A 14721-nucleotide genomic window follows, 5' to 3' on the forward strand; every position below is an offset into this window, starting at 1 on the left:
GCTGAGAGCAATGTATGATAAAAAGATTGTGGGGGCTGTTTTGTTAGACTTCAGTGCAGCCTTTGGCATTATCCATCATAGTCTGCTGTGGATAAAGAGTTACTGGAAGCCTCTCCAACATAATCCAGGTAGAATAAGGAATTCTCCAGAGCAGCTGTCTAGGAGCCTTACTTTTTTCAATCTTTACTAATGACATGCCACTAGCGTTGAGTGTAGCCTGTGTGTCTATTTCACAGCGAGTGAAATGACTGCAACACTTAACAAAGAGCTGCAGCTAGTTTCAGAAATGATGGCAAGGAATAAGTTAGTCCTAAATATTTCTAAAAGTGAACACATTTTATTTGGGACAAATCACTCACTAAACCCTAAACCTAAACTAAATCTTGTAGTAAATAATGTGGAAATTGAGCAAGTTAAGGTGACTAATTGTAGGACTGTAAACTGTCATGTTCAAAACATGTTGATACAACAGTAGCCAAGATGGGGAGGAATCTGTCCATAATAAAGCTCTGCTCTGCCTTTTTAACAACACTATCAACAAGGCAGGTACTACAAGCTCTGGACTACTGTTTAGTCGTGTGGTCAGGTGCCACAAAGAGGGACCTCGAAAAATTACAATTGGCTCAGAACAGGGCAGCACGGCTGGCCCTTAAATGCACATGGAGAGCTAATTGTTTTTGAAAGAAGTGTTGACAGGCTGAATGCACCAAGGTGTCTGTTTAAACTACTAGCGCACAGCTCGGACACCCATGCATACCCCACAAGACATGTCACCAAAGGTCTCTTCACAATCACCATGTCAAGAACAGACTATGGGAGGCTCACAGTACTACTTAGAGCCATGGATGCGTGTAACTATTCCACATCAGGTAACTGATGTAAGCAGTAGAATCAGATTTAAAAAACAGATACAAATACACCTTATGGAACAGCAGAGATTGTGAAGAGACACACAGACAGAGACACACATACAGATGATAAGACAAGCACTCTACACAAACGTACACATGGATGTTGTATTGTAAATATGTGATAGCGGAGTAGTGGCCTGAGGGAACACACTAAATGTATTGGGTAAAGTGTTATGAAATGTAATGTAATATTTAAAGTATATATAACTGCCTTAAAGTTTCTGGACCCCAGGAAGAGGAGCTGCTGCCTTGGTAGCAGCTAATGGGGATCTGTAATACAAATAGCCTACTTTATGTGGTTGAAATACCTTCAGCTTTTATGATGAAGACAGCACCTCAACAGATGGTGTCAAACTGAGCATTGTTTTCTCTTAAGATGCAGAAAGAAAGAAATCACATTTCTCCACTCCTGTTCCCAAGTCCAAATTTTGCCTGCATTTGGTGTATCATTTTCATTCAATAAATGTTATTTTCTGCAGGAGTTTTTAATAAGGCTATGTGGGAGGTTATACACGTACAGTCAGTGTCCAGATTTCAGCTTCCATGTAACCCATCTAGACAGTAGGCTACAGTTTCCTGGACTATCCATAGGCCTATTAGGAAGATGGCGCTGACAGACATGGCAGCTCTGGTCCTGAGCAACTTTGCAGGACTTTTTGGGGTGTTATTTCTTAAATTTTTAGCCTACAACGTGTTTTGTGTTATTACATACAGCCTGAAAGAATATGGATATAAGAGTGGCGGTAACTCCCCAGCATTACAACCAGGTTATCATGAGGTGCATTGAGAGGCTAGTTAAGGATCATATCACTTCCACCTTTCCTGATTCCCTAGACCCACTTCAATTGGCTTACTGCCCCAATAGAGCCACAGACGATGCAATCACCATTGCACTGCACACTGCCCTATCCCGTCTGTACAAGAGGAAAATATTTGTGTCTGATTGCTGTTCATTGACTATAGCTCAGCCTTCAACAGCATAGTACCCTCAAAGATCATCATTGAGCTCGGGGCTTTGGGTCTGAACCACCGATCGGTGCAACTGGATCCTGGACTTCCTGAAATGCCGCCCCCAGTTGGTGAAGGTGGGAAACAACACCTCCACTTCGCTGATCCTCAACACAGGGTCACCACAGGGTTGCGTGCTCAGTCCCCTCCTGTACTCCCTGTTCGCCCATGACCCATGACGAGACAGCCTGAGGGCCCTGGCGGAGTGGTGCCAGGAAAATAACCTCTCCCTTAACGTCAACAAAACAAAGGAGCTGATTGTGAACTTCAGGAAACAACAAAGGGAGCGCGCCCCTATCCACATCAACGGGACCGCAGTGGAGAAGATGGAGAGCTTCAAGTTCCTCGGCGTACACATCAATGACAATCTGAAAAGGTTCACCCACAATGACAATGTGGTGAAGAAGGCACAATCCAAAATGTAGATTAGAAAAATATTTATTTTGTCTTGATTTATAACATTATACACTCATAGTGTACATACAAACTAAACAGCCATTGATACAGAAAGGTAACAGTGTCAACAATATTAAATTATTGTTGTACAATATGCAAAATGTCTATAAAATGTGTTTTGACACTGTCAATAAAGATACATTAGACATAAATATTTATAGAATTTATAGAAAGTGAACCACATTATGATGCATTAGAATGACTGGAAGGGAAACTATAAAACCTGATTTCTAGAGTGCTAGAGCCATACAATTAATATGGTTACTCTTTAGCTTTAGAGACGGCTTGCAGGAGTGATAGGTAGCGTGCTCTTGGGTCCTCCATGCAGGAAATTACCAATGCCTCTGACTTTTTGGCCTTGCTATACACGTAAAAGTAAGGGTAGAGTTTCTCAGTGAAAGACTGGTTTGTGAAAGAGTAGATGTGAGATTTTTCATCCACGTCGTAGAAGGAGACCTGACCCCTATCATAGTCCACATAAATCCCAATTCTTCTAGGCCTGGGGTTCAGATAAAGATTCTGAAGGGGGGAGGAATGAACCTTATAATCAAATCCATCTTTTCCCAGTGCAAAGAACCCATGCGCTGAGTTAATTTGGACCTTTTCCTTCCTGTTTACTGTTTCCTTGGCAACGCCTACATCCCAGTCATTTCTTAGGCCCACCTGAACCTCCCAGTAATGGCGTTCAGAGTTGAAGCCTTTCTCTCCTAAAACCATGGGGTAGATGTCGAACCTCTCAGGGTTGTCAGCTATGATCTGGGGTGTTTTAGAGTCTTTGATGCGTTTGCCACCATCAAACAGGCATATCCAACGACTTGCTGTGTTCGAGTCCAGGGTGACGTCCTCTGTGGAACAGAAAATTGATAGCAACCTTATTGAAATATATAGTGCTGCGAAAAATTTTTTGCCTTTCTAATTTTCTCTATTTTTGCACTGAATGTTTTCAGTTCTTCAACATAAACCTAATATTAGGTAAAGGGAACCTGAGTTTACAAATAGCAAAAGTTAAGCAACACCGAATTCCCCTGTGTGAAAAAATATTTGCCCCCTTACTCTCAATAACTGGTTGTGTCACCACTGCAATGACTGCAACCAAATGCTTCCTGTCATTGTTGATCAGTATCTCACATTGCTGTGTAAGAATTTTGGACCACTCTTCCATGCAGAACTGCTTTAACTCAGTGATATTTGCGCGTTTTCAATAATGAACTGCTTGTTTCAAGTCCTGCCACAGCTTCTCAATTGGGATTAGGGCTGGACTTTCTAGTTTAGGCCATTCCAAAACTTCAAATTGGTTGCGTTTTAACAATGTTATCTAGACTTGATTGTGTGCTTTGGAAAATGGTCTTGCTGCATGAACCAGCTGTGCTTCAGCTTCAGCTCACAGACGGATTGTCTAATATTCTCTTGTTGAATTATCTGATACAGAGCAGAAATCATGACCTAACCCTAATTGAGATGTTATGGCAGGACTTGAACTGAGCAGTTCATGCTTGAAAACCCACAAATGAGTTAAAGCATTTCTGCATGGAAGAGTAGGCCACAATTCCTCCACAGTGATGTGAGAGACTGATCAACAACTACAGGAAGCATTTGGTTGGAGTCATTGCAGCTAAAGGTGGCACAACCAGTTATTGAGTGTAAGGGGGCAATTTATTTTTCACACGGGCATTGGGTGTTGCATAACTTTGTTAATGAAATAAGTATGTCATTGTTGTGTTATTTGTTCATTCAGGTTCCCTTTATCTAATATTAGATTTTGGTTGAAGATCTCATAACATTCAGTGTCAAAAATATGCACGAGTCGAGAAAATACTTCATCATAGCACTGTATTCATTGTTAATGGCAATTACTGCTCTGATTTAAGTTTCATACTGCTTGTAGTTGAAGAATTTAGCATCTTACCTTTAAACCCCCTCATTCTCTTCAGTTCTGAAAAAATATGAAAATTATCCACTACTACTATCCTCCACTATATTTACATTCAGAAATATATAAATGTTTTATAATTTAACATAAGCTTACCCATGTCTGTTAGTGTTTTCAATTCTCTCTTGAATATCTCCACCAGATTGGACACGGCTCTCCTCACTGTCCCAACACACAGATCTGAGTACACACTGATCTCAGAAAAGTCCTTGGTGGATGGAGGGGCACATAGGGTCAGGTAAGTCTGCAGTGAAGGAGATCAGAAAGCCAACAACATTAAGTTATATACAGTATAGTAATCTTCTGACACACTGACATCAACCACTGAGAGTGAAACTGGCCTGTAGGAAGTGGAGGTGGTCCTCAGTGTGTGAGAGCTGCTCCAGCTCAGTGCTTCTCCTCTGTAACTCAGTGATTTCCTGCTCCAGGTCATTGACGAGCCCTTCAGCCCTTTTCTCTGCTGCTGTTTGCATCGCCTCCATCACCTGCTTTAGATTGGTTCGTCTTTCTTCAACCGAACGCAACAGATTGGTGAAGAGATTCTCACTGTCCTCAATATCTTTGTTTGTACTTTTCTGATGTAATGGAAAGATGTTTACACACTATTTATTAACTGATTGAATTGTTATACCCATTTTCCCATTGATTACATTGACATTGTGTATTGGTGATATTTTTTATTACGACATTTCTAAAGACTTACCCTACTGAGCTCCACAGAGTGTTTGATTTCATCCACCTTTTTCTGTCTGACCTGGACCATCTTTTCAACCTCTGCTTTAGCGGCTGCAAGCTCACCCTATAGACAGACAATATTGAAATAAATCAATTCTGTTTTTGCAGAAAAATACATGGTAACTGTGTGGTTTCAACAAATCTTACCTTCTGGTGTGCTCCCATGTCTTCAATGGGCACAGTATCGTGAGACTTGTGGTCAGTCTCAGTACAAAACTGACACACACATGTCTGGTCGCTCCTACAGAACAGCTCCAGCAGCCTATCATGCTTCTTGCACATCCTGTCCTCCAGGTTCTCCGCTGGGTCGATCAGCTTGTGTCTCTTCAGATTCACCACTCTCTGATGATGCTCCAGGTGAGTCTCACAGTAAGAGGTGAGACACACCAGGCAGGACTTCAGGGCCTTGAGCTTTCTTGTAGAACAAACATCACAAGCAACCTCCCCAGGAGCAGCTAAGCATTCTGGTACATTAAGTCTTCTTCTCTTGATATGCACTGAGATCTCCTCTATCACAGAGTTGGTGGAGACCTCTGGTCTCACATAGAATCGTTTCTGACATTTTGGACAGTGGCATAATATCTCACTGTTATCCCAGTGTCCACTAATACAGGCTTTGCAGAAGGTGTGGCCACAAGGAGTGGTAACTGGATCAGTGAACACATTCAGGCAGATAGAGCACAGGAACTGCTCTTCTGGTAGAAGGCTGCTGTCAACATTCAATGATGACATCTCTTTGGGGGAAGATATGTTATTATTCAATTATTATGGCTCTTGAATCATCCATATACTTTGAGTCCATATACATTTAGTCCATTTGCTTACTTTAGGTTGATAAGAAATTACTTCAACACAAATTCTGTAAAAAATGCTGTAGAAATACACATGTAGAAATATGTATAAAAAAAGCACATGCACAACCTTTTAAGCAGATGGAACTGAGCTACACTGCAAGCAAAGGCTTGTACCTATATCATCATTAATAAGACTGTTCTCCATCCTGTTGAGAGTGACTCACCGTACGTACATGTAACCCAACACCTCTTGCCAATTAATTGAAACCTAAAGTTGAACATCACTTTCTTTCACTTCACTGAGCAACCGTAAAAAGTAAGAAAAAAAAGCTACTACCTGTTTTGTCTTTTTTTAGCTAGATTTGTCGCGGCATATTTTTCAAACACAGACAGGAATCATCAGGACAGGAAAGAAAACTATCACATACAGTACTCCAAGAAGATAAATGCTGTTCCTTTTAGAAGGGAGAAGGCTGAGCATTTGAAAAGGAGGAGCTACATTTCATAATTTCACTGAAAATGAAACTTAAAACTCTCACTGGAAACATTCACATGTGACTGTAACAACGTGTGTGTAGGTGACAGGGAAGTCAGGAGAATCGAACTTGGTATAAATGGAGTCGTTTAATAAACTTAACAAAACTCCAAAAACCAAAATACAACATAAATAAAAGTGGGTACAAAAACCTGTCGCGCACCAATACATAATACACGAACATACAAACAAACAATCTCTGACAAGGACATGATGGGAAACAGAGGGTTAAATACACAACATGTAATTGATGGGATTGGAACCAGGTGTGAAGGAAGACAAGACAAGACCAATGGAAAATTAAAAATGGGTCAGGGATGGCTAGAAGATTGGTGACGTCGACCGCCAAACACCGCCCGAAGAGAGGGACCGAATTCGGCGGAAGTCATGACAGTACTGCCCCCTGACGTGTAGCTCCAGCAGCGCGTCGGCACTGACCTCGGGGACAACCCGGAGGGCGAGGCGCAGGGGGAACCAGATGGAGACGGTGGAAATCTCGCAGCATGGAAGGATCCAACACGTCCTCCACCGGAACCCAGCAGCTCTCCTCCGGACCATACCCCTCCCAGTCCACGAGGTACTGAAGGCCCCTCGCCCGCTTCTCGAATCCAGTATGGAATGAACGGAGTTTGCCTGGGGCCCCTCGATGTCCAGAGGGGGCAGAGGAACCTCCTGCACCTCAGACTCCTGGAGCGGGCCAGCCACCACCGGCCTGAGGAGAGACACATGGAACGAGGGGTTAATGCGGTAATCGGGGAGAAGTTGTAACCTGTAACATACCTCGTTCACTCTCCTCAGGACTGTAAATGGCCCCACAAACCGCAGACCCAGTTTCCGACAGGGCAGGCGGAGGGGCAGGTTTCGGGTCGAGAGCCAGACCCTGTCCCCCGGTGCGAACACCGGGGCCTCACTGCGGTGAAAGCCTGAGGTAAGGCTGACCGAGACTCCCAGACTTTCCATGAACGCCTTCCAGACCCTTGACGTAAACTGGGGACCCCGATCAGACACTATATCCTCAGGCACCCCGTAATGCCGGAAGACGTTTGTAGAGCCGTAGGGAGACCGGGCAAAGGGAGGAGACAACAGGACTTAGAAAAACGATCCACAACGACCAGGATCGTGGTGTTACTCTGTGAAGGTGGAAGATCGGTTAGGAAATCCACCGACGTGTGCCACCAAACAAGAGGCAGGGAGTATGGGAGTGGGATCCATGGGCCGTTCTTCTGTGTCATACATCCGGGACAATGCGTATGCCTTAATGTTCTGGGAGCCTGGTTTGTAAGAAAGGGTAAACACAAAATGGGTGAAAAACATGGCCCACCTTGCCTGGCGAGTGTTAAGTCTCCTCGCCGCCCGGATGTACTCCAGATTGCGGTGGTCAGTCCAGATGAGAAAATGGTGTCTAGCACCCTCAAGCCAATGTCTCCACACCTTCAGGGCCTTAACGACAGCCAACAGCTCCCGGTCCCCCACGTCATAGTTTTGCTCCACCGGGCTGAGCTTCTTCGAGAAGACACATGGGCGGAGCTTCGGTGGCGTACCAGAGCACTGAGAGAGCACAGATCCTATCCCAGCCTCGGACGCATCCACCTCCACTATGAACGCCAACAAGGGATCCGGATGGGCCAGCATGGGAGCCGAGGTAAACAAAACCCTCAGGTGACTGAAAGCCCTGTCCGCCTCAGCTGTTCACTGCAAGCGCAACGGGCCCCCTTCAGCAGTGAAGTAATGGGAGCCGCAACCTGACCAAAACCCGGGATAAACCTCCGGTAGTAGTTGAAAAACTCTACATATCGCTGCACCTCCTTTACCATGGTGGGAGTTGGCCAATTACGCACGGCTGCAATGCGGTCACTCTCCATCTCCACCCCTGACGTGGAAATGCGATACCCTAGGAAGGAGACGGACTGTTGGAAAAACAGGTATTCTCAGCCTTGATGTACAGGTCATGTTCCAACAGGTGACCAAGCACTTTGCACACCAGGGACACATGCTCGGCGCGTGTAGCGGAGTATATCGAAATGTCATCAATATACACCACTACACCCTGCCTGTGCAGGTCCCTGAAAATCTTGCCTACAAAAGCTTGAAAGACTGATGGAGCATTCATCAACCGGTACGGCATGACGAGGTACTCATAGTGCCCAGAGGTGGTACTGAAAGCCGTCTCCCTCTCGGATACGCACCAGATAGTAAACGCTCTTGAGATCTAGTTTGGTGAAGAAGAGCACCCTGTGCATTGACTATCGCTGTGGCTATGAGCGGTAGCGGGTAACTATACCTCACCGTGATCTGATTTATACCCCGGTAGTCAATACACTGACGCAGACCTCCCACCGCCTTCTTCACGAAAAAGAAACTCAGGGAGTTGGGTGAAGTGAAGGACCGAATGTACCCCTGACGCAGGAATTCGGAGACATATGTTTCCATGGCCTCCGTCTCCGCCTGTGAGAGGGGATACACCCGACTCCTGGGAAGTGCAGCGTCTACCAGGAGATCTATCGCACAATCGCCCCGTCGATGAGGTTGTAAATGAGTCGCCTTCTTTTTAGATAAGGTGAGAGCCAAATCGGCATTTTCAGGGGGATGCGCATGGTGGAGACCTGGTCTGGACTCTCCACCGTAGTAGCACCAACGGAAACCCTTAAACACCTCCCTGAGCACTCTCGCAACCACCCCGTGAGAGTGGGGTGTGGCCAAGAAACAGTGGGGTTATGACAAGCCAACCACCACGGGAAACGCAGAAGAGTCAATAAGGAAATTAGTATTTTTCTCCGTGTGACCCCCTTGCGTCACCATACCCAAAGGAGCGTTGACCTCCCTAATTAACCCTGACCCTAATGGTCGACTTTCCGTGAACGGGAAAGGGCACATCTACGGGAACAATGGGGGTCCCTAAACTACCTGAATTGACGAGTGCCTTTTGCTGGGAATGCAGAGAAAACTCAGGAAAAGTGACAGACACAAACATATGTGCAACAGAGGACTCTGTTGACTCTGAGAATGGTGCCAGCTCACCTGGGGTGACGCCAGAGTGCTCTGCCTGCTGACTCGATTCCCAGAGGAACCAACCCGGCACCGACCAGCAGTGTGACCTCTGCGGCCACAGATGGTGCATGAGCGGAAAACCTCTCTAATCTCCCTGCGCACCGCCCCTCCTAGCTCCATGGGTATTGGAGAGTGGGTGCGGGAGGATGGAACCACCAGACCCCGATCTGGATGTCCGCGAGTAGCCAGCAGGTTGTCCAGCCGGATGGACAGGTCCACCAGCTGGTCGAAAGTGAGGGTGGTGTATCTGCAGGCCAGCTCCCATCGGACGTCCTCGCGCAGACTGCAGTGGTAGTGGTCGATCAGGGCCCTGTTATTCCATCCCGCACCGGAAGCCAGGGTCCTAAACTCCAGGGCAAACTCCTGTGTGCTCCTCGTCTCCTGTCTCAGATGGTAGAGGCGCTCTCTACGGCCAACGCCGTGTGGAGAGAGGGAGATGCCGTGTTGGACCATTTTGAGGAGTTCATTTTGAGGGTAATCTTCGACCCCCCACCCAAGGGCAGAGCGACGGGTGAACTCCTCAAAATGGTCCAACAGTGCATGTCCCTCTCTCCACACGGCGTTGGCCCACTCCAGGGCTTTCCCGGTGAGGCACGAGACAAGGGCGGACACCTTCTCACGGTCTGATGGAGCTGGGTGGACCATGACCAGATAGAGGTTTAGTTGGAGGAGGAAACCCTGGCAGTAGGCAGCACTCCCATCGTACTCCTGTGGCATGGAGAGACGGATACCACTGGGATACCACTTTAGGCGGGAAAGGGGCGCTCAAGAGAGACCCCGGTTGTGCTGGTAGAGGCGCTGGAAGAACTCCCTGTCTCTCCCAGCGGTCCATAGTCTGGACAACGCGATCCATGGCGGCAGCCAGATGGTAAAGCTTTACCGCATGATCTTGGACGTGCTCCTCCACCTCCATGGCCGGGGTACCTTCTCCTGCTGACTCACAAGGTGGTCGGAGATTCTGTAACAACGAGTGTGTAGGTGGCAGGGAAGTCAGGAGCAGGAGAATCGAATTTGGTATAAATGGAGTTTGGTATAAAAGTGGGTATAAAAACCCATCGCGCACCAATACAAAATACACAAACATTCAAACAAACAATCTCCGACAAGGACATGATGGGAAACAGACGGTTAAATACACAATCTGTAATTGATGGAATTGGAACCAGGTGTGAAGGAAGACAAGACAAAACCAATGGAAAATGAAAAATGGATCAGTGATGGCTAGAAGATCAGTGACGTCGACTGCCGAACACCGCCAGAACAAGGAGAGTTACCGACTTCGGCAGAAGTCGTGACAGTGATGGCCAAATTTTCAACTTGAGGTGTAGGTTTTTCATACTTTATGATAAAAATCTTACACGACATGGAGAATAGATAAACATACATATATTGTTGAAAATCTATGTACATGTTTTTACAAAGTATGCAATACACATCTGAGAGAGTAGGTAGATTATGCAAATAGGCATTTAATGTTAAATGGCAAGGCAGAGAATAATAATGTAATAATCAGAGATACAATCAAGTCACGGCCACAGCAGGCCTGGGTGCAAATAATAGTTCACGCTGTTCTAGTTGTTCTTTCCTTGTTCAATGTCATTGTACTTTCCCCTCTTGCAAATCTTATGCATACAACAATGTTTGAAACATGTAAATACAGCAGAATTTCACACACATATTTGATGACAACATAACAACTATGTATTCCTTCATTTTATAACTTTTACTGTTGTTTATGAGGAAACACATGCTATATAAACATGATATAGTATTATACTACATCAGAGGAAACTAGTGAGGTGTGACAAGTAATTGAATTTTGTGTAATATTGAGTACTATTGAGTAATAGTATCTAGCCTTTTATGGTGAGTATCTTCACTTTGAGGTATTAGCGAGTCTCCTCAAATGGTCTTCGTACACCTTTGTCCAATCGATGTAAATGACCAGCGACTCAGACTTCTTTTTCATGCTGTAGAGGTAAAAGTAAGGGTAAAGTTTGCCGGTGAAGGACAGGCCAAGGAATGAGTAGAGGTGTAAGTTTGCCAGCACATCATAAAAAGACACCTGCCCTTTCTCGTAATCAACATACACACCGACTCTTCTCGGTATGGGGTTCAGATTGAGGGTGGTAGAGGGTGAAGAACCAGCCTCATACCCCAAATATCCGCTCTTTGACAGAAGAAAGAAGCCATGTTTGGGATTCTTTTTCACCGCCTTCTTACGGTTGACGGCCCTCATGGCAATGCCGACCTCCCACCTCCCACTCACGCCCACCTGGACCTCCCAGTAATGGCGTCCAGAGTTGAAGCCCTTCTCTCCTAAGACCGCTGAGTAGTAGTCAAACCTCTTTGGATTGTCAGACACCCTCTGGGCTGTTTTGGCGTACTTTATTCGCGTTCCGTCTTCAGAGAGCTGTAGCCAACGATTTGCAGTGTTGGGGTCCAGAGTGACTTCATCTGAGGAGCAGCGATATGGGCCAATATATCATTTAGATAACATTTACAAAACATACAGCACAATTATGAGCCATATCATGGTTCTTAATGACCATTAACTTCGTTATCATTCTCAAAGAAATTACAATTCATGTCACCTTTGAACTCTCGCATTCTTGTGAGTTCTGTAAGAAAATAGACAGCACATCATTAAACAATACAGACAGAATACAATAGGACAGATTTTTTTAAATGCTTCTTTAAAAACGATTGGTCAAAATGAATCTTACCTATTTCTGTAAGAACTTTTAGTTCTCCTCTTATGTTTTCCTCAATTTGAGACAAGGCTCTTCTCAAAGTCCCCACACACAGATCAGTGTGAACACTCACCCTTGACCATTTCTTAGTAGACGGAGGAGTGCGAAGGGACGGCAAACTCTACAACTCCCCAAAATGTATTAATTATCTCAGGAGTTCAGCGAGTTTTCACTTCATGCATTTACAGTATATTGAGGATATAGATTAACCCTAACCTATTGATGACAGAGAGGGACACTGACCTGTAGGAGGTGGAGGTGGTCCTCAGTGTGTGAGAGCTGCTCCAGCTCAGTGATTCTCTTCTGTAGCTCAGTGATTTCCTGCTCCAACTGTTGGGTGAGCCCTTCAGCTCTCCTCTCCGCTGCTTTTTGCCTCTCCTCTATTACCTTGACAAGCTTAGTTCTCCTTTTTTTTATAGACTGTAACAGTTCAGTGAAAAGCTTTTCACTGTCCTCCACTTCTTTCTCAGTACTTTTCTAATGAAAAAAAAATTGCATGTAGAGTTAATTCATTCAAAAGAAGAATATTTGGTTAATACTCTACTATAAACTGCTTGAATACAGAAGATACCTGCCTTCTGATCAATTGATTGAATAATATTCATTTTGGTTTAAAAAAAATGTACACACATTTTCCCACTGGCTAAATAAACATTATGGCAATCCAGTGTGGTAATGTTACATCTTCTATTTTTGTCAGAACTCACTTTGCTGAGCACCACTGAGCGTTTGATCTCCTCCAGCTTTGCATGTCTGTCCTGAATCATTTTCTGCACCTCTGCCTTAGTGGACACAAGCTCAGCCTGTGGAAAATCATATCAAGTATGCATGGAGGAAATTAAGATGTCGTCGAAAAAGAATGATAGAAAAAAATTGAATTAAAAGGTCTTACCTTTTGTTTGACTCCCTCCTCTTCAATGGGTACAGTATTGTGACACTTGTGGTCAGTCTCAGTACACAAAACACACACACATGTCTGATCAGTCCTACAGAACAGCTCCAGGCCTCTTTCGTGCTTCTTACACATCCTGTCCTCCAGGTTCTCCACAGGGTCGATCAGCTTGTGTCTCATCAGATTCACCACTCTCTGATGAGGCTCCAGGTGAATCTCACAGTAAGAAGTCAGACACACCAGGCAGGACTTCAGGGCCTTGAGCTTTATTGTGGAACAAACATCACAAGCCACCTCCCAAGGAGCAGCTAAGCATTCTGGTATATCAAGTTTTCTTCTCTTGATATGCACTGAGATCTCCTCTATCACAGAGTTGGTGGAGACCTCTGGTCTCACATAGAATCGTTTCGGACATTTTAGACACTGGCATATCTCACTGTTATCCCAGTGTCCACTAATACAGGCTTTGCAGAAGGTGTGGCCACAAGGAGTGGTAACTGGATCAGTGAACACATTCAGGCAGATAGAGCACATTAACTGCTCTTCTGGTAGAAGGCTGCTGTCAACATTCAATGATGACATCTCTATGGGGGAAGATATGTTATTATTCAATTATTATGGCTCTTGAATGATCATATGATTTTAGTACCTTTAGCCCATATACTTTAGCACAGTATTGATGAGGTTCATAAGAAATGACTTCAGCTCAATTACAGTGAAAATACTGTAAACACACAAGTAAATATGTAGAAAATGAAAGTACACGCACAACATTTTAAGCAGCTAAAACTGAACTACACGGCAAGCAAAGGCTTGTACCTACATCATCAATAATAAGACTGGTCTCCACCCTGTCGAGTGACTCACTGTATATACATGTAACCCAACATCTCCAGCCAATTAACCAAAACCTCAAGATGAAAAACATCAGTTTCTTTCACTTTTTCTAGGAAAGCAACAACCCGAAAATAACAAAATAAGTCCAAAGTAAAACAAAAAAACATATGCTTACCTGTTTTGTGAAGAAGAAAAAACTATAAAAAATGTCTATAGCACGATCTGTCTGGGCTCACTTCTCAAAATGCACCACAAGAATGACAACAGCGAAACACACATACTCACAAACGGTACTGTATTATATTCCCTTTATAAAGAGAGGAGGGTGAATGAGAGGGAGGAGCTAAGTGACATTATTTTGCTGAAAGTGAAACTTTAAACTCTAACACAAAACATTCCCATGTGAAACCTACATTTTCAGATTGAGTGTGTTCAAACTTTTCAAAATCTCACAAGACATGGACCAAAGACAAAAATAAATTGTTGAAAATATTCATATTTTTTTCACAATGTAAGTTGAATATGTAAATAGGTGCTAAAGTGCAAGTTAGAGAACAGTACTGTCATCCTCATAGATACATTCAAGGACCTGGGATGAAACCAATGTCTGTTAGATTCATCTTCTTTCAGATATTTAATCTAGACTTTAACGAACAGGAAATATTCCATAATATTCAAAAAAAAAAAAAAATGTAAAAAAAATTCCTACCAAGACTACATTTGAAGTTATTTTCTGGGATGTGAGAACTCTGTTTGACCTGACAAAGATCCGTTATGGATCAACACGTCAATAAATCATTGAATTGGGAGCTTTAACAGTGT

The 14721-nt window shown here is 44.2% G+C and overlaps 2 protein-coding genes across 2 annotated transcripts; both read right to left on the reverse strand.

Annotated features, from left to right (window-relative positions):
* Nucleotides 1-2345: 2345 nt before the first annotated feature.
* Nucleotides 2346-6313, reverse strand: LOC110532926 (E3 ubiquitin-protein ligase TRIM39). The gene is made up of 7 exons (XM_090183661.1): nt 6172-6313; nt 5188-5774; nt 5009-5104; nt 4647-4880; nt 4402-4549; nt 4282-4308; nt 2346-3220 (listed from the first exon to the last, which is right to left on the reverse strand). Exons 2-7 carry the CDS (start codon nt 5770-5772, stop codon nt 2637-2639), a joined length of 1674 nt encoding a protein of 557 aa, XP_090039787.1. The 5' UTR covers nt 5773-5774; nt 6172-6313; the 3' UTR covers nt 2346-2636.
* A 4555-nt stretch (nt 6314-10868) lies between these two features.
* Nucleotides 10869-14219, reverse strand: LOC149980790 (zinc-binding protein A33-like). The gene is made up of 7 exons (XM_090183604.1): nt 14075-14219; nt 13063-13646; nt 12878-12973; nt 12414-12647; nt 12144-12291; nt 12012-12038; nt 10869-11874 (listed from the first exon to the last, which is right to left on the reverse strand). Exons 2-7 carry the CDS (start codon nt 13642-13644, stop codon nt 11294-11296), a joined length of 1668 nt encoding a protein of 555 aa, XP_090039730.1. The 5' UTR covers nt 13645-13646; nt 14075-14219; the 3' UTR covers nt 10869-11293.
* Nucleotides 14220-14721: the final 502 nt, after the last annotated feature.

This window comes from Oncorhynchus mykiss, chromosome 9 (assembly GCF_057628025.1).
Source record: "Oncorhynchus mykiss isolate SJ-2025 chromosome 9, ASM5762802v1, whole genome shotgun sequence".
Classification (NCBI taxonomy): Eukaryota; Metazoa; Chordata; class Actinopteri; order Salmoniformes; family Salmonidae; genus Oncorhynchus; species Oncorhynchus mykiss.

Excerpts from the sequence above, each read along its gene's own strand:
- LOC110532926 (XM_090183661.1), bottom strand. The coding sequence starts at position 5,772 with ATGTCATCATTGAATGTTGACAGCAGCCTTCTACCAGAAGAGCAGTTC. Across the intron at positions 5,105-5,187 it reads ACATGGGAGCACACCAGAAG|GGTGAGCTTGCAGCCGCTAA; the intron begins GTAAGATTTGTT and ends GTCTGTCTATAG. Across the intron at positions 4,881-5,008 it reads ACTCTGTGGAGCTCAGTAGG|AAAAGTACAAACAAAGATAT; the intron begins GTAAGTCTTTAG and ends CCATTACATCAG.
- LOC149980790 (XM_090183604.1), bottom strand. The coding sequence starts at position 13,644 with ATGTCATCATTGAATGTTGACAGCAGCCTTCTACCAGAAGAGCAGTTA. Across the intron at positions 12,974-13,062 it reads AGGAGGGAGTCAAACAAAAG|GCTGAGCTTGTGTCCACTAA; the intron begins GTAAGACCTTTT and ends GATTTTCCACAG. Across the intron at positions 12,648-12,877 it reads GCTCAGTGGTGCTCAGCAAA|AAAAGTACTGAGAAAGAAGT; the intron begins GTGAGTTCTGAC and ends TTTTTTCATTAG.